This window comes from Ambystoma mexicanum, chromosome 1q (assembly GCF_040938575.1).
Source record: "Ambystoma mexicanum isolate Mex_15411 chromosome 1q, UKY_AmexF1_1, whole genome shotgun sequence".
Classification (NCBI taxonomy): Eukaryota; Metazoa; Chordata; class Amphibia; order Caudata; family Ambystomatidae; genus Ambystoma; species Ambystoma mexicanum.
In genome coordinates this window covers 310,542,273-310,562,461 of record NC_090922.1, presented here as the reverse complement: position 1 = coordinate 310,562,461, position 20,189 = coordinate 310,542,273, and the positions used below count along the sequence as shown (strand labels likewise).

The 20,189-nt window shown below is 46.2% G+C and overlaps 1 protein-coding gene across 1 annotated transcript in view; it reads right to left on the bottom strand.

The window, feature by feature from the left end:
* UBE2M (ubiquitin conjugating enzyme E2 M) overlaps nucleotides 1-10,327 on the bottom strand; it is a 503,284-nt gene extending 492,957 nt beyond the window's left edge. Inside the window, exon 1 of the mRNA XM_069639034.1 lies at nucleotides 10,254-10,327. Within this exon, the coding sequence (XP_069495135.1) occupies nucleotides 10,254-10,263 (10 nt within the window). The 5' untranslated portion in view covers nucleotides 10,264-10,327. The remainder of the gene's footprint in view (nucleotides 1-10,253) is intronic.
* Between the last annotated feature and the right edge of the window lie 9,862 nt (nucleotides 10,328-20,189).

The following is a 20,189-nucleotide window of genomic DNA, read 5'->3' as shown; positions in this document are numbered from 1 at the left end:
GGCTCGCACATGCTCAGAAACGTTGCGTCCCTCAACCTTTTTTCCGAAATTCAGATAATGCATTGAACCATTCCACATTGAAGGAAAAAAGGCCAAGAATTAGACTCAATAAACTCAAACCTCCAAAGCACTTGTGGGCTCTTAATCTACTTTGAGGATTATGACTTTGCATTTAAATGTAGGAACTGTATGCACTGGTTTACTTGCAGCACTCAAAACTACATACCAAAATGGCTTCATGTGGAAAGAACAACCAGTTTTCCTTTTCACTTAGATGCCCTGCCAACAATGTCCAAAAGAAAGAAAGGCCCCTTTACTATACTTTACTATAACCAACCAAATTCTGCTGCAAACTCGATCGTAATTTTCATTTAAGACTTTCTGACTCCCACCACAGCTCCATATGGCATAACCCCAAAATGGTGCTAAAAGGGAAAGCAATCTACTGTGCAGATTGGATACATAAATATATTCTTCCAGTATCTGAGCATTTTGAGGGCGGCAGTCCCCTAAATCTCGCAAACCCCATAACACTATATGGCGTAAACATGTCTGAGTTAGTCAATCTCAAATCTTTGATGGGTTTAATCCACCTACATTTAGTGGTTTTTCTTCCCAAGCATAATATACTTCTTGGACAACATCTCTCGCTCCTCCCGCCTTGTTTAAATAATGTACAAGTGGGAAAAGGAAATTAAATCGCTGGCATCGCATACACAAACTAGATTCTTTCTTTCCATTGGCATCTCATACCTTGAAAGCTGCACAAAATATTCCCTTTTGTCGCAGAGGTATGTTGGCACTGCCCCACTCAGAAAGGTACTCTTTCACGCCTAATCTGTAATCTATGAATGCTGCTCTACCACCCCGAAAAAGTATGCACCAGTATTCAACGGTTCTTGGGTATCTCATGCCAACTAATTAGTTCCTTTATAATTTTCATCTCTACTTGCATATCTAACATTACGGATAAGAACTCTGAGAAACTATTTGATTTCTTGCGGCACACTACAATCAAAATGGTCTCCACTCATTGGAAAAATGCAGATCAACGCAACTGTGCTGGATAGTGGACGGACATTTGTTACGGAATGAGGGGCCAAAAGATCTTTACCAACATGGGTCCTGCCTCACAAGACAACCAAAGTATTATATGGTCCACCCTGGAAGCATTCACTAAGAAGCTCACTAATGCATTCACCCATAGACCTTCACTACAAAGATAGTTTTGTGAGCACCGACATTGCCCATTTCCTACTCGTTCCAGGTGCAGCCGCCATCTTTTTCAGCTATCTCATTTCAGGCTCTTTGGATACTGTCCACTCCAAAGTTGTTTCCCCTCAAGTAGTATTGCCAGCCAAGGCCTGCCCACCATCCATCATTATCTCGACCATAACATGTACTTGCTTGATTCCTGCTTACCAGTAGATGGTGGTTCAATAGCAGGATGTAACATTTGTCTTTTTTCACTTGTCGTGCATGATATGCAAGTTGGAGTTTGTCAGCACAGTCTGTACTTTTTCATACCAGTAGTAGGCCCACTCTGCTGGCCATGACAACGTTAGAACGCTCCGTATATGGCTCGCCGCATTGTTTAAAGAAGATGCTTTACCAATGTTGTTGAGCCAAGTTAGTGTCGCAGAAGCAAAGTGCTTTCAAAATCCTATATGTGTGTATAAGATGTGTTCTCTATTCATGCTGCCAGGTGAATGCCACCAAAAGGGAGATCAGATCAATCTTGTAGAAAGCATAAATATCCTGCAGAGAACTAGCAAGGATTGTGGGATGGCTAGCCTCTTCGGATCCAGATGATCTTTCTCGGTCTCCTGCACTACCGTGCCTTGCAAAGGTTGAAAATCCAGCATCTCCAGAAGGGACTGTCCTACGATCAGAGTGTCTCTGTCAAAGGAGGCAAAAATGAATCGTCCTTGTGGCTCCAGCACATGGAAATATGGTACAGGAGAGTGATCCTTAGGTCATCACCTGACCTGGTGATTGGATCCATCATCAGTTAGAAGGGCTGAGCAGCCCATTGTGGAAGCTCACGACTACTGAGGGGAGATGGCCCAGAGGGGAGCTGAAGCTCTCATTAATTTTTGCTGGAGCTGCTTGTTGGGTCCTTTGCTGTTAAGTGCTTGACCCAGTAGAAGGTAAAGGATTTTTGTAATATGGACAACGTATCAGGGTGAAATATATCAACCTGCTGGGCACTATGAAGTCCAGGATGCTGGCAGAATTGGGCAAAGAGTTTTGGCATTCTGCCTGGAAAGGCAAATAGCAGTTATGGGAGAATATTTGCATGGCTTATCCAATCAGGTAACGACTAGAACGCCATCCATCTGAAAGATTCCAGCAATTGGCAGCTGGATAAAGCGATTTTCTGGAGGCTCATGCACATGATTGGCCTATGCTAGATGGACTTCTTTGCCTCCAGGGTGAACAGGCAGGTCGACTAGTTGTACAGCTGGAGCCCATATCCAGAAGCACCGGTGACAGACACCTTTATGCAGACCTAAGTGCTGCAGACAGAGTTAGCTTTTCCCACATTCGCAATATTCACTAGTATGTAGCTCAGGTTAGGAGGCAAAAAGCAAGGTTGGCGTAGTAAGCGCTGGGGCTTCCACGTCCGCTTGTTTTGGAGGGGTTGTTGAGCCTGATCGATTTCAGGTCTTCCCGGTGAAGGCCAGGCCTTTTGGGAGAGGCTGTGTACTTCACTGAGGAATCTTGGGCCTCCAGAATCTCAAAACCTTGCAGTTCAGCTTGGACCAAATGGAAGATGTGATTCTCAATGTGAATTTGCTCACAGCTTTGAAAGGTCAGGGAGAGCGTACAGGACTATAAACACTTTTAGGTCAGCCCTCAGTGTGCCATGAACACAAAGGAGGGTCACCAATTGAGTAGTGCTCCCTAGTGTGCAGACTTATCGAGGGAGTCAAGTCTGAGGGAGGGTTCTATTTCTTTTGTCTCCTTGCTCCAGGCTAGGAAGTTAAACCATCCAGATCACGAGGACCTGCCAGAAACTCTGACATAGGGGAATTAATGAATTTACATATGGTGCCCCCAGGATGCTATCAATGGTATATTTGTATATCAACGCTGTCACCCTGATGGTGCCCATAATTGAATATGTGCACTACAGGTATTAATGTATGCACGACAAAACAAAAGAGGTGATGACCTGAAAGTTTAGAATTAATCTTAACCCCCGGTTGCCTGTCAGATGTGCCCCAGCTATATTAAAAATGTAACATATGAACCCACAGGGTACAAAGAAATATGGTCCCAAGGGTTACAAACGGATTATCAAAGGTACCCCCAGGATGCCCATTAATGCATGTGTTCATCTAGGTTATTAATAACCCACCAGTGTACAAAGGGACATATGTCCATGGGCTCTTTAGCGATCTGTAGCTGTGTTACCATGCCTGTAACTTTATCTCTATACTTATGCCAATGCCATAATCCTGTGGCCACATACCTGTTCCCCATGACCAAAATGCCTTTAATGCTGTTTCTGCACCTATGCCCAACTTGGGCCCATGTAACTGGTAAAAGCGCCAAGATGCCCACGGGTTTGTGTGCACTCTACAAATGCAAAAAAATCAATACAAATAAATAACAAATTAACATATGATTATTTGCTCAGAGGTATTAATGGATTGACACAGAATGAATATGTGCACAAGGAGTATTAAAGATTAAAGTAAGCACTTTGGCGCTCCAGGGTGCCAATGCATATGGGCCTCAGCTATATGTGTGGATTAACATATACCACCCAGAGTACCAATGAATGTATATTTTGCATCCCTAGGTTTCCTATGAATGAATACGTGCCCTCGGGAGATTAACAAATTAATGTAGGCACCCCAATACTGACAACACATATATGACCATGGGGAATTGGGTTATGATGTTGCCAATGTTCTAGTTGAGTAGCGAAAGACAGAGGAAGTGGAAGTGCAGAGGTGAGGAGAGTGGGGTATGAGGAGCAGAGGGGTATGATTGGTGCAAGATTGCTACAGCCTTGTGGTGCATTTCAGTTGGAATACTGTATCTCCTATTCACGTTTTAGTTGTTTAGTTGTGTTGTTGAATTTTGTACTTTGCTGCTCCAGAGGTAAAGAAGTAATAGAGCACAACACAAGTCTCCAGTCTTAACATAGAATCTAACAGCGCTTTGCAATTTGGGTCTTCTAAATGTGACCCTCCCCATCTCAACTTTGGTACATAGTGGGGGTCATTCCGAGGTTGGAGGTAAGGGAAAAACGATGCTGGTAAAGGATTACCAGCATTGCTTACCGCTACGGGCTATTCTGACCAACCAGACCGCTATTTACGGCACCGTAAAGTACGATGTCGTAAATAGCGGTCAAGGGGCGAACGCGCGACACACCATGCCGATATTAGCAGCATGACGTAAACCGGAGCTGATCCCAAGTAATGCGGACATGCAAATAACGGCCTCCTGAAGCCTGAAAAGTACCTTACCGGCATGGAGTAAATACCGGGATCTCCAAGAAGGTGTTAAGAACCCTGAGCAGTGTTTCCAAGAGCCACAGGTGCACACAATCAGCACAGGTGGAGGCAATGGAGTCTGGCACTGCACAAAAGGAGCACACCCACACACCACACCCCCTCCCACACCAAGATGATACCAACAGTAGTAGCATTACTGGAGCTGGAGGCCCTGCTTGCAAGGCAGCAACAACAACAACAACCACAGCCCCCACCACAGAGGACACACAGGAGGAGAAGGAGTGTGAGACCGGCCCAGCATGCCTCACCAGTGCAGCCACCGTTACCACGCCGGCAGCCCCCAATCCCTCGCATCAGAGCCACCCCCTTCAACCTAACACCAGAGCAGATCCACACCCTGTACCGGCTTGACCGTGACACCATCACCACCATAGTGGACCTGATACATTACGACATAGTGAGCCTCATAGAAATACGCACCGCCATCCCCCCTCTACTGAAGGTAGTGTCAATAAAGCTGAATACTTATTTTGAAACAGAGAGGCATAATCTTGTGGAAGGGAACTCTGAGAAGCCTATGTGGAACTGTGTTGTATTCTGTTTGAAACTTGGAAGAATTGAAGCTTGGGGAAGGAAATCCCAAGGAACCAGCTACCTTGAAAGTTGTTTGAAAATACTGCAAGAACCCTGTGGAGAAGGTTTCACGAACAACCCTTTTTGAATCTATGAATTCTTATGACATTGGCAGAACTACACCTGGTGGGAAAACCACCTGAAACCAGCCTTGGTTTATATTTCTTTTGAAACCACTATTTTTCTTTTAAGAAGACTTCCTACCACATTTTGTCAAAGAGAGGGGGCAGTCATAGGTTTAGACACAGACAGATGTTTGTTTTGGACTTGCAGTCATCGACGGCCCTTAGAAACATCAGTTGAGGAAACAATCCTTTTAGGGTTAGGGCCAGTTAGGTATTACACCAACCCCAGAATTGTATTAAATAAAGGTTTTTAAACTGTTACTTTTGAGTCTGTGGGCCTAATTACAAGTCCGGCGATAACCCTGCCAGTGCTACCGGCGGGTTGACGCCGGACTTGCAATATTTACCGGCACCTGGCTTGCCGGAATAACCGGGGGATTACGACCCTGGTGTTCCGGGAAGTCAGGCGCCGGTAAATGTTAATCTCCAGTCCCATTTAAGTCCCATAGGACTCAATGGGAATGGGGAACACGGAAGCACCGGCACCGTTTATAACGGTGCGGTGCTTCCGTGAAGGTCTGCTTACTGTGGCCGCTGTGCCCAGCAGGGTCCGACCTGCCGGGCACAGCAACTCCAGCAAGCAGACCCGTAGTGTGGCAGTCCGGTAACAACGTGGCCAGTAGGCTTACCGGCACTGTTGTTACCGGACCGGCACACTCGCAATGAAGCCCTGTGTCTCTCTCAGTACCATGCCTGTCTCACACTCTATAATTCCTCTTCCAACTATATCAGGGGAAGTGAAAGTACTATCAAAAGTAGTAAGGAGAACATTCAATTTCCTTGCAAAAAGTCTACATGTCCCAGAATCCTTCAGGGACTGTGACAAAGAAGAGGGTTAAAGAGTCATGCAAAGGTAAAGGACAGGCAAGCAGGCCTAATAGCCTTTACCAGGGTCAGGAAATTAATATTAAATGCCTACACCTGAGGCCAATTAACCCACCTGAGGGGCATAAAAGGCTGCAGCAGGAGGGAGCAGAAGAAAGAAACTGGAGCAGGAGCTGGAAGGTCGGCAGCAGAAGAAGAAGCAGAGCACGAGGCTGGCAGTTCACTAGGAAGTGAGACCACAGAAGGGACGCCGGAGTGAAGGAAGAGCAGATTTAATCTGCAGGCTCTTAGTTGGTCCTCTGCTCACAAACCCTGTTTGGCTGTGGCTGCATTGGAAGAGACTGGGAGAAACTGGCAGTCTTTCCAGGTGTGCCTAATTGCTGTGAATGCAGAGCTGATGCTGTGCGTTTACTTGAGGCCTGCGCGATGAAGCAAGCTAAGGGAAGCTGGAGGAGAGAAGACTCTCCATCATCGAGGCCGGATTGGAGACACCCGTACTGTGGAGGGGTGTGGGTCCCGAGAGAGCCTGTAGCAGCAGTAGCAGAAGTCAGAAAGTCAAGAAGTGGAAGCAGCCCACAACCGTTGTGAGATCTGAGCCGCTGAGTGAAGCTCTGTACTCAAAATCACTTGAAATACCTTGCCAGTAACTGTAACCAGCAAAATTCAGCATTAAGCAAAGTGCTTGTGCAAGAAATAATCTTTCCTTTTCCCATTATTGCATAACCATCATTACCGGAGATGTCGCGTGTCTCCTATTAAGTTGGAGAACATTATCAGTAATGCTTTAAGAAGCAGTAGTCGACTTTCCCAAAGTGTTACAGGAACATTTCACAACAAAGAACGGTCACGTATAAGACACTGGGCCTAATTCACAGAGCGTTTTCCAATGGGGCTTTGCCATTACAAAACACTTCTGTGAATTAGGCCCACTGTGTTTCCGTACACATTAAAGCAGAACGCTGTCTGATTAAAAGGGAATGCAAGTTTATAAGTTGAAGTTCATCATCAAAGGGAGATTGCGTGTACCTAAATCTGTTTTGGAATGGAAACCTGACTCTTGTAACACTCAGAACAAACTTTTTAATAATTTCAGAAGTTGTTGAAGTCACTGAAAGAACAAGCATTACCCAAGCCAGTAGACAGAGCCTCCTTAAGGTTAAACCAGCCCAATTAAGAACTAAACACTGTTGTTTGGAAGTGGTTGAAACTGTTGTAAACCCAGAGTCCCCTGATATAAGGATGGCAAGATCATCCAAGACTGAAAGAGCGGCAATACCGCTTTGTGGTAACTACTGGAAACAGAAATGTGTACCAAAAGCTGGGGAAGGGAGATGGGTGCTTGTTGATCATGAATCAGTAAAGCTGAGACTGGTGAAGCAGAGAAAGAGAAGCAGTCCAGCAGCTCAGACAGATTTTTGTGGTAGCTGCAAGACTGAAAGGAAAGGCAAAGAGGCTGCCGTGTCTTATAATATAGAAAGAAGAGTGCCTTGCCAACCTGTTGAGGTCGAAGAGTCTTGGATAAAGTTGTGTAATACATTTTGAAAGCACTTTGCAACAGGAGCAGTAGAACTGTGGTTGTCTGTAATTTTGTCAGACACATTTTCAGTTGAATGGAGTTGAAGCAGTAACAGACTGTGAGGCAATGGAGCCCGCTTTCACAGTATCATTTGTAGAAGGGAGTTGCTCAGGAAAAGCAACCTCATTAGAAGGAGCTTCATGACAAATTGTATGTATGACGTATCTTAATGTGTTCCGTTGGTTTGTGTTCCTCGCTCTGTGCCCTACCTGAATCCTTGACTTCCTTCTCCAAGCCTTGCTTTTTATGTGTTCTCCTGCAACCCTTTCCTCCTCTCCTAGCCAGCTTTCGCACCCTCCTACCTCTGGGGCGCTTTGGCCTCCTGTTCTATCCTCGCCTTATTCTCCTGAACCTCCCTGCCCTTTTGCTGGTCTTCCTGGAGTCTTCTCGTGGTGCCTGCCTGCACTCATGCTTGCCTTACTCGGGTCTCTCCTGGTGCCTGCAGGTGTGCTCATACCTGCCAACTGAAAACATCTTACCAGGCTCTGTCTCCTCTCGCTGAAGTTCTTGGACAAGCTCTACTGTTTCCCCTCCAGGCTTCCTAGTCCAGCACGCTGGGCTGTTCTTGCATCACGAATATCTGGGATAGCTACAGTGTGTGCAAAAGTCAGTCTCTGGGGGTTTACACATGTTCCCTCATGGGAAACCCTTTGAGGAGGCTGTTTTCTGTGTACTACAATACACACATTTGCAACCTGAACACAAGACAATGAACACCACTGAAAGAACAGCCGCCCAGTACTCTACTGAGATCAGGTACACAACACAGGCGAGATGCCAGGGTTGACAAGTTAAGATGCCTACCTTCTGATACGGACATGGAGGCCTTGCAAGAACTCAGGGACTACAAGCTCTCCACTTTGAAGTAGTATACTCTAGCAAGAAAATACTGCATTGTGGGGACCATGAGCAGGGAGATTGCCATTACCACCACTGAAACTACTGTTGCCCACTCATCGTCCTGAAGTATGCCGGGGATCCCCAAAAGCTCATGGAGTTTTGGAACCATTGCAAGGTACGATTCCAGCATAAAGCTAAGATAGGCTTTATCCTTAGCAACTTGACAGGGAAGACCCTGGCCTGGGCAGCACCTTTCTTGTATGCCATAAAGCCCTACCTCCAATGGGTCAAAGACTATACTTCACAAGACCCTGCAATACCCGCTCTTTGTACTCTTGCAGAAGTACAGACCCAGAACGATCTTCTGTTCCATCGTGGCTGCTTATACCTGCTAGACCCTTCTATCCATCAAGCTGTTTTGTCCAGTTTTTACGACTCTTGAATGGCAGACTATCAGGGTGTCAGAGCCCTGGGTGAACTCATCTTGCGTCAATTCTGGTGGCCTGAATTGCTGCACCACGTGCAACAATACATAAAGTTGTGTAAAGTGTGTGCTCAAAGCAAGACCAGCATTAGTCACCCGATAGGACTACTTCAACCTCTGGAAAGGGCTCCATACCCATGGCACTCGATTGCCACCAACTTCATAATGGACCTTCCCTTTTCTCAAGGCAATACTTGTGTTATGGTGGTTGTGGACTGTTTTTCCAAGTTGGCACATTTCATTCCACTCCCTGGTATACTCACTGCAGCTCAAATGGTTTGCGCCTTTTTTCATGAAGTTTATAGATTGCATGGTCTTCCCGAACGGATAGTATCTGACAGAGGACCTAAGTACCTCCCATGTTTCTGGACTGTTTTATGCCAGCACATTGGTACACTGTGCACTGAGTTCGGGATTTCACCCTCAGAGAAACGTGCAAATGGAAAGAACCAACCAGACCTGGGAGCAGTACTTAGGTTGTTTGTCAAATGCTCTCTAAACCAACTGGTGCGAGTATCTGATTCCTCTGAAGTGGCCTTCAATACCTCGCTCCATGTCTTCATCAATATAAGCCTGTTCCATTGCACGTATAGACCTCATCCCAAGAAAATGCCTTTGACCTCCACTCCACGGCGTGCAATACCATCTGCCAATGCAATGGGGCAACAGATACAGAACATTTACCTCAAAGTACTGCTCTTACTGCAGCAGGATGCCCTTCACCACAAAGCCTCTGCTGACCTCAAACACGACCAGGAACCTTTGTATCAGGTGGAGGATGCATTCTGGCTTTCTGCTAAGAACCTGCTTCTATGCAATCTCCCTTCAAAATTGGCTCCTCGATTCCTGGCCCCCCTCTGCATAACTCACCTTATATCCCGAGTAGCATTTCAACTTCAGCTGCCGGGGGTGTATCCATCTGGTGTTTCATATTTCCCTGCTGAACCCCTTTTAGGAAGAGCCCTATGGCCGTAGACCATCTGCACCTCCCCCTGTGCTTGTGGCCGGATTACCTGAATATGAAGTGCAAGCTGTCTTTGATTCCCGCATCAGGAGAGGGAGACTGTACTTTCTGATTGACTAGACAGGCTATGGTGCTTGCAACCGATCCTTGGAGCATTTCCACGCTCCTCGTTTGATTTGTTGCTTTTTCTCACAGTTCCCTTGGAAACCTGGTGCTTCGAGCCCCTCAGGAATTGGGCAGGGTGATGTTAGATTATGACCAACGACCTTGCGCCCTTGCTTGCCTGGCAGCTTCTCAAGAAACACATTAGGAAGTAAACGTATGAACAAACCTGCGGGCATCCGTTTGAACAAAAGACTGTTTCGGAGGCATTGGGGGTTGCCGTGGAGAAGTTGGCACCTGACGCGGCTTCAGTCACATGTCCGTTTTGCCTTCCGCCCACGTGACTCCCGCGTTGCTACCACACCAATTTAGGGCCGCCCCTTTTCGCTTTCCGGCGCTTCTGATTGTTTCTTCGGACTGCAAAAGTAGCGTTTCTTGGAATTCTCGTTCTACGTTTTATTTACCCTTGCCTGGTATACAGATTTGCCTTTGCTTTGCTCATTCAACCCTTGCCTTTGCTGTATTGCTACGACCCGGATTGTCTAATTGGCTCTGCATACGTCTTCTGTTTTCACCGCATTGGTTTACTTCGGATTTATGACCCGGATTGCCTACGGACTTGCTTGCTTCACGGACATTGTTTTGGATTTCTTTTTACAAGGCCTTACAGGAGAAGAAGATCAATCCAAGGCGTACTCGTGCCAGCGAGAATAGGGATATTCTGTGCTGGACTTGAGAGACTACCTGCAGCACGTGTGTGACATTAGGCGTCCTTGTTTCGGCGGTGTAGGTGGTGTTCTTGTATATCTTGGATTTTATTGGACTTGTTTATGTCATTAAGGCTAGGTCCTTCCTGTTTACAACAAGAGACGCTGCTCAAGGACACACGGTTAAGAAAAGACTGCTAGAATGATCATTTCTACTTAATCCCCTAATAGTCCTTGTCTTACCTTGGTCTCATATTGTTTCCTTAGACTTGTTTCCATTCCCATTGCTGTCTACTCCATGCATGATGTGTTATGCGCACCTTTGTTCACAGACAGGTGGGTTACCATTTGTCATTTATGATACTTGTACCGTCAATTACAATAGATGTTAACCCAGTGTTTTCTTTGCAGCCATCTGGGTTCCAGTGTGTCCTATTCATCGTCCAACCATCTTTCAACCAATTGAACGCTTAGTCTGTTCTTAAGCACACCTGAGTATTACATTGGTGGGAAGAACTTGTTTACTGCACTACTAGTTCAAAAGCTCCTTCGTGCTTACAAGGCGCTTGGCTCTGACAAGGTGCTTGGCTCTGACAGAATCAGAAGCCTTAAAATGGACACAGCTGGTGATCCCCTGGCTACTCTGGTTCAATAGTGGCTGATTTACGTGCTGACATGCATACAGCGCATGACGCCACTCATCGACGCATTGATGACATTCAGGCGGGATTGAGGGTCGGTGTTACTCAGCCTCCATCGATAGCCGCGGCATCCGGCTCTGGCACAGCCGGTGCCCAGGCCAAGCCAGAGACGGTGCCTGTAATAAGGCAGCACAGTTTCCATTGGCCTCTCCTGAACGCTTCTTAGGCGATCCCAAAGCCTTCAGAACGTTTATAAATCAATGCAGACTGCAAATTTTATGTAGACTGACATCATTCCCCGACTGGACTACCAAAGCTGCGTTTGTCTTGTCTAATTTGGGTGGTACGGCTGCAGTCTGGGCCAATCCTCTTTTGGAACAGGGAAGCCATTTGTTATTTGATTGCGACGCCCTTATAGAGTCCCTCAAAAAAGTCTTTGACACCCGATACAAATCTCAAGCCACCGATCTCGAGCTACTTAACCTACAGCAAGGTGATACCTCCCTTTTGACATACCTCGCTAGATTCAACCAGCTAGTAGCTGAAACCAATTGGCCGGATGAGAAGAAGGCGACTTTTTTCTTCAAGGGTCTATCAGACTCACTCAAAGAAACCATCGCTACGGTACCTGTGGTACCTGCCTCTTTTCCCAATTTTTTGGATCTAGTTCTCCAGATCGATGCTCAAAAGGCAGAAAGGAAGGGGAGAAGAGGACTCTTCCTCCTGTCCCACTCAACCTTACAAATTCTGTCTCGGGCAATGGGGAACCCATGCAAATAGGGGCGGTAAGAGGACCATTGTCTAGGGAAGAAAGAGAAAACCGAAAGAAGAACAGTTTATGTTTTTACTGCGGTTCATCTGGTCACTTTTTACGCTCATGTCCCAAGAAACCAGTGAAATCGGGAAACACCAAGACCCGGCAATAGAGGGAGCCCCTATGCCGAGCACTTTTTTTCAGGGCTCCAGCTTTTCTGTCCCCTTCGTGATTAGTGTCACCCTTGCATGTCGTGAAGGACAGCTCTGGTCCTCCGAAGCTGTTTTAGATTCCGGAGCAACTGGAAATGATATAGATATCCAGTATGTCAGGGACTGGGACATACCACTTGCATCTAAGGAACAACCTGAAGCGGTCAATGCGGTTGATGGTACGATGCTTCTTTGAGGTCTGGTAACTGAATCCACTGTGCCTCTGACCTCCCTTATAGACAGTTCCCATAGCAAAGTTATTTCGTTTGATGTTATTTCTGCACCCCAATTTCGACTCATTTTAGGATTACCTTGGCTTAGAGTCCAAAACCCCCTTGTTAATTGGGTTACCGGGTCTGTCTCCTTTACCTCACTGCATTGCCTAGATCATTGTGGTCCGTCAAGCTATATGCAGGTCAACCCATGTTAAGCTCTATTGGAATCAGCTTCGGTGGTTGGTGGCATCCTCAATACCACCATATCTCCAGAATATGTGGCATTTACAGATGTTTTCGACAAGGGCGAAGCAGAGAAGCTTCCGCCCCAGCGCCCATATGATTGCCCAATAGACCTTAAGGAAGGAGGGAGCTAAGATTCCCTCAGGGAGGATTTACTCCCTTACCATGAAGGAGGATGCGGTATTGAAGGAATACCTAGACAAGGCCTTGGCTTCTGGCTTCATTCGCCTCTCCCGTTCTCCTGCTGCCTCTCCCTTGTTCTTCGTCCCAAAAAAGGAGGGGGACCTAAGACCATGTATAGATTATTGGGACCTTAACGCAGTGATGATATGAATCAGTATCCCATACCTCTGATTTCTGTTCTTTTGGATCAGTTGGGGTCCTCAGTGATCTACACTAAACTGGACCTTAGGGGTGCTTACAACCTTATGAGCATACGAGAGGGGGATGAATGGAAGACGGCTTTCAAAACCAGGTATGGCCTATTTGAATATTTGGTCATGGCATTCGGGCTGTGTAATGCGCCTGCCACGTTCCAGCATTTTATCAATGACATCTTCCAGGACATGATCGATCATTTCTGATCATCTATCTAGACGATATATTGATCTATTCCCCTTCTCGCAAACTGCACGTACAACATGTTACTGAAGTACTACAATGTTTGCGTGATAATAAGTTATTCGCAAAATTGGAGAAGTGCATATTCCATGCTTCCGCAGTGGACTTGGGCTATGACATCACTAATCAGGGTGTTCAGATGAGTCGAGCAAAGATCAAGGCATTACTGGACTGGCCGGTACCGGACACATTGAAAGCCTTGCAGTCCTTCCTAGGATTTGCAAACTTTTCTCGTCGCTTTATCAGGCACTTCTCTAACATTGTAGCCCCGCTCACTGCATTAACAAGCAATAAGCATCCGTTCCTATGGAATCCAGAAGCACAAAGATCCTTTGATATCCTTAAGGTAGCTTTTACTTCAGCTCCGGTGCTACAGCACCCAACTATCAAACAGCTGTTTGTTGTGGAGGCAGATGCCTCGGATGTAGCAGTGGAGGCGGTTCTGTCTCAACCTTGTCCAGATCCCGGGGTCCTCCACCCAGTTGCCTTCCACTCACATAAGCTCACTCCATACGAGATAAATTACACTTTTACAGAGCGTGAACTATTGGCTGTTCGAGAAGCATTTACAGTCTGGAGGCATCATCTTTTGAGAGCTGAGACACCGATTCAAGTATACACCGACCATAGGAACCTTCTAGCTCTTCAATCATTGAAATGCACCACAGCGCGTCATGCGCGTTGGCATGAGTTTTTCTCTATGTAGTACTTTGTCTTGTTTTACCGTCCAGGGGTGTTGCACTCCAAAGCAGATGCCCTATCTCGGCTACATGGAGAACCGGAACCCCGGTTACAGGAAGGTCACCTCCTCTTGCCCAACCAGGTTGTATGTGGCTGTACATTGCAACCCTCATTGAAAACTGCCATCCAGCAGTGGGTCCTAGGGGGTCCTCCAGAACTGGACGACCTTAACATGGATGTGGTTGTCTTTGCCATACGTTCAGGGTAAAATATACATGCTGGATTCTCATACTCGTAGAACTTCCATATCCTCGTGACATGTTGGCGGCTCACCCTGGCCCTAGAAAAACCCTGGAATTACTTAAACGCTGGTGCTGGTGGCCCTCCATGTCTAAAGATATCATTCAGTACATCGCGACTTGCGCTTGGTGTGCCCAATGTAAGACCACCCCAGCCAAACCAATGGGCCTATTGCAACCCCTACCCATACCCGCACAACCCTGGGTTATGATCTCCATGGACTTTGTAGTGGAACTCCCTATGGTTGGCGGTTTTGACACCATTTGGGTAGTGGTGGACAGTTTCACAAAATTGGTGCTCTTTGTGCCATGGCGGGGTCTTCAGTCCGCTCCTGTTCTGGCTGACTTGTTTCTGCTGAATGTTTTCCGTTTTTTTGGTCTTCCTGATATCATAGTATCAGATAGGGGTGCACAGTTTACCTCTCGTTTTTGGTGGCATCTCACACAATCTATGGGCATCGATGAGAGGTATTCTACTGCATACCATCCCCAGACAGATGGTCAAACAGAGCGGCTCAATGCCACCATGGAACAGTACTTGAGGTGTCTTATTTTACAACATCAGGAGACCTGGCTCTCAGTGTTGTCCATGGCAGAGTTCGTCTACAACAACTCTGCTCACTCCTCCACCTGGGTCTCTCCTTTCTATGCAATGTATGGACAGCATCCTTGCTCCTTACTGTTGGACATTAACTCATCCTCGGATTGTCCTGCTGTTCAGGCCTGTCTCAGGGATCTATCCTTGTTACGCAATTGTGTCATGGAACATTTGACACATGCGCAGGGGCAGGCTAAGAAATAGGCTGATCCCCATCGCCGACCAGCCCCGCTTTACACTTCTGGTATGCGGGTCTGGCTTTCTGCCAAGCATCTCCATATCCCAGGACGCAAAAGCTTGTTGCCTCGCTTTGTGGGCCCCTATTTCATTAAAGAGGTTCTTAGTCCTCTTGTGGTCAAATTGGATTTGCCTCATTCATGGAAGATAGATCCTGTTTTTCATATTTCATTGATCAAGCCATGTTCTGAGCAGACCAGACTGTGTGCCCGTCCTCCCCCCCCCTTACTGGTCCAAGGAGTGGAGGAATACGAGGTCAACGCGATCTTGGACACCAAACTCTCTCGAGGTGTTTGTTTTTGGTGGATTCGAAGGGTTACGGTCCTGAAGACCGCACTTGGGAGCCTGAGTCCAACATCCATGCTCCCGCCTTGTTGTCCCGTTTCCTTGCCTCCCGGGGACTAGGGGTGCCTTCCGGGGAGGATACTGTTAGCTTACGACCACCGACTATGCGCCCTTGCTTGCCTGGCAGCTTCTCAAGAAACACATTAGGAATTAAACGTATGAACAAACCTGCGGGCATCCTTTTGAACAAAAGACTGTTTCGGAGGCATTGGGGGTTGCCGTGGAACAGTAGCGTTTCTTGGAATTCTGGTTCTACGTTTTATTGACCCTTGCCTGCTATACGGATTTGCCTTTGCTTTGCCCATTCAACCCTTGCCTTTGCTGTATTGCTACAACCCGGATTGTCTAATTGGCTCTGCTTACGTCTTCTATTTTCACCGCATTGGTTTACTTCAGATTTATGACCCGGATTGCCTATGGACTTGCTTGCTTCACGGACATTGTTTTGGATTTCTTTTTACAAGGCCTTACAGGAGAAGATCAATCCTAGGCGTACTCGTGTCAGTGGGAATAGTGATATTCTGTGCTGGACTTGAGACTGCCTGCAGCACGTGTGGGACATTAGGCGTCCTCGTTTCGGCGGTGTAGGTGGTGTTCTTGTATTTCTTGGATTTTCTTGGACTTGTTTATGTCATCAAGGCTACGTCCTTCCTGTTCTGCTCTTTACAACAAGAGACTCTGCTCAAAGACACACGGCTAAGAAAAGACTGCTAGAATTATCATTTCTACTTAATCCCCTAATAGTCCTTGTCTTACCTTGGTCTCATATTGTTTCCTTAGACTTGTTTCTGTTCCCATTGCTGTCTACTCCATGCCTGATGCGTTATGCGCACCTTTGTTCACAGACAGGTGGGTTACCATTTGTCATTTATGATACTTGTACCGTCAATTACAATAGATGTTAACCCAGTGTTTTCTTTGCAGCCATCGGGGTTCCAGTGTGTCCTATTCATCGTCCAACCATCTTTCAACCAATTGAACGCTCAGTCTGTTCTTAAGCACACCTGAGTATTACATTGGTGGGAAGAACTTGTTTATTGCACTACGAGTTCAAAAGCTCCTTCGTGATTACAAGGCGCTTGGCTCTGACAAGGAGCTTGGCTCTGACAGGTGACACGTCCCCACATGCAGCCCCCTGAGGGTCTATTCACCGTCTGGGACCACGACTCACCTGCAAGCAGCATCTGAGATGGCGTTTCTCTCTGTACACACTGCTACATCCAGGTGGAAACACCTTTCAGACCACATAGAGTGCGGGGGGCACAGCAGGACAGGGGGGATATGGTACGTTCCCGTTCAGTGGGAACCGCCATTGAACAACCAGTACACAGGCGCAGAGGACCAGTGTCATGCTTTCGAGCATGCACCCTGTGGACAGAGCCTTCCATCGTCCTGCCCATGCGAATGAGTGGTTCACTCTCTCCATTGACGGCATCAGGAGATTTAAACCCTCTGCAAAATTAACCCAATGTGTCTTAACACGTTCTGTTGGTTTGTGTTCCTTGCTTCATACCCTGACTGAATCCTTGACTCCCTTCTCCCAGCCTTATACCATAGGCACTCTCCTGTTACCCTTTCCTCCTGGCCAGCTCTCTCGCCCTCCTACCTCCAGGGCGTGCTTACCTCCTATTAAGTCCTTTCCTTGTTCCCCTGTGCTTGCCTTCCCTCTTTCTTGTCTTCCTGGAGTCTTCTCCTGGTGCCTGCCTGCCACCTTGCCTGCCCAGTCTCTCCTGGTGCGCTCATATCTGCCAGCTGAAAACCTCTCACTAGGCCCTGCCTCCTTTCACTCAAGTTCTTGGACAAGCTCTACTTTTTTTTCATCCGGACTCTCAAGCCCAGCACACTACACTTTTCTTGCATTATGAAAATCTGGGGTAGCTACCATCTGGTGCAGGTTGTCAGTCTCTGGGTGTTCCTGCGTGATCCTTTGAGGCTACTTTCTGTGTAGTACAATACCCACATTCGCAACCTGGACACAAGAAGATGAACACCACTGGAAGAACAGCAGCCCGGTACTGAGATCAGGTACGCAACATAGCCGAGACACCAAGCTTGACAGTTCTCTGCTTTCCCCCAGTTTCCTGTTTTCACAGCTTTAAAATTTCTTTTATTTTTATTTCAAACCGTTGTTTTTAGTTTGATCAACAAACCTTTACAACATTTACATCCATCATTCTTAAATTAAAAATACATTTGCAAAAAGTAAGAAAAGAAGAATCAACATTATAAATATCACAATTCCATCAATAAACAACATATACAGAACAGCATTCCAGTTATTAGAAAAGTTACATCATATAAAACAAGGTAGGGCAGGGGAAATAAACCAGACCACAGTTTACCTAAATGTTAGGTCGAACCTGTTGTGCTGCATCATATTTAAGCAAAAAACACAGTACATTTAATGAGTGTTGCTTAACAGGATAAAGGCTACAGAATGCACTATTTCTCTCCAAGTCACTAGCATAGAAACCAATATACATTGGCCATATCAGGATGTTAAACATTCAACTCTCTGCAGAGATCTTGTTCTCCAATTCCAGATTTATAATTGTGAGAAGCCTGGTCAGCAACAAAATAGTTTTTGTACAATTACCCCACATGCAGGATAGCCAAAAGCATTTCCTTGCAGGTACCATGCCGCCCACTCTATCAATTCCAGTTGCATCAATACAATACAGATTTTCCATACATTCGTTACAGAAAGTCATGATTCTATTAAAGACTTGGAGGCGAAAGATTATGCTCAAACTTCTCTTTACCCACTCGAGCAGTAATAAAGAAAAAACAACAATCATGAAAAACAATAATAAAACTACAAATCCCAATAAAACCCAACATATTTGTAGTTCATTTTTCATAGGTTGTTATGAACACGTGATTTCATTCTCCAATCACGACCACTTCTCCTCTATAACATGCCGTAATTCCAAAGTCCTTCCTCTTTCTTTGCTGCTCGAGCAGCCCAGATAAGTGATGCATATGTATTTTATGTATTGACATTGACTAATGAGAATGTACTGTATCACATATATATGATTATTAGCTGGACACAAGCGTAGGGAAGCGTGTAAGAAACACGCAGCGTATTCGTAGCTGGCGGAGCATATCCGCAGGGGAGGACGCGACGGGACTTTTCGTTCCGGTGTCAGATGTACCTCGTTAGGAGGCACTGTAGTCACGGAAGTGCGCAACGTCACGATGGGACCCTCAGGGTTCCGGCGCCATTGCGTTCAGAGTATTTTGTGAAAGCAGCTTCTCTGTTTGCGCGCAGGTTGATTGATTGAAGTTCAGCCTCTTTCTTCAAAAGAATCCAGCGTTGGACAGCATTTTTTGCTGTAGTCTGTGACAAGAGGAGCAGCTCTGGTCAGTGAGCCGCTGGCGCCATCTAATGGCGAAGACAGGTACCGCAGGCAACAATTAATTGCATGCCTATAGACTGGCTCAGCTAGTTGATTTTGTGTAGACCTCTCATTATTCTGCCTGCTGGGGAGGAGGCATTAAGAGATTGTGATAGATCTCATTGACGGGCTCAGTCCCAGTAAAAACTGCCAACTGATTCTGAGACTCGCCAAGCTACGCTATAAAAATATATATTATGACGGGGGCAGCCCAAGTAAACTGCTAATAAATCTTTTAAGGCACTACTAATATGAGTGATTACTCAGAAGAATCTGACGGGCCTCACGTCAGCAGCCTGCGTATGAGTGAGGCGCTCCAGAGAATGGACAGTGCCGAGAGGCCCTGTGGAGAGAGGGGCATTTTACAGGGCCTGGTTGCCTTGTCGCAAGGCAAGGCACACAGGAAGAAAGGGGGAAGCAAACATAAAACGAACTACATATGAAAAATGAACTACAAATATGTTGGGTTTTATTGGGATTTGTAGTTTTATTATTGTTTTTCATGATTGTTGTTTTTTCTTTATTGCTGCTCGAGTGAGTAAAGAGAAGTTTGAGCATAATCTGAGCCTCCGAGTCTTGACATAGAATCTTTTTCAAAGTATGCACAATATACCACCAGATGTTTGGTGGACTCTATCTGAATGACATCATTGTAAAATCTACAATCATTGATGATGTTTAAGGGCATATGCGGCAACCATCTCTTAGTTCTTTACAACGTTAACATTTGATTTAATTTAAACCTTAAGTAAATGTCCCGTGCTTTGGTGCATGGAAATTGTACCAGATAAAGCTTATGTGGCAATCTCGCGGTACAACATTTTGGAGCTTCTTTGTAGGATTTCAAGGCCTCAATTGTATTCAAGGTTTTACACCAATCGTGGTCAAAGAGATGGTGCTTTACGTGTGCTAGTCGAAATTCCAAGTCCGAAGGAGTACGAGCCATCTCAGCTAGTAAGGGCACCATTTTGGCGTAGTATTTGGAAATTGATGGCGGATTGGAAGCAACTATCATCTGCCCCAAATCCTCATAAAGTGAGTTTTATGGGGGGAATAGCATTTTTGCTAGATTTGACAGCAGCCGCCAACTATAACGTGCTGACAAGGAAGTAAGGCCCGGCTCCTGTCTCAATACAGCATTAGGAATGGACTTAGCTAGATGGAAAACACCCTTCCATAGACCCCCCCTTGAAGCTGATCAAGAAATGTAT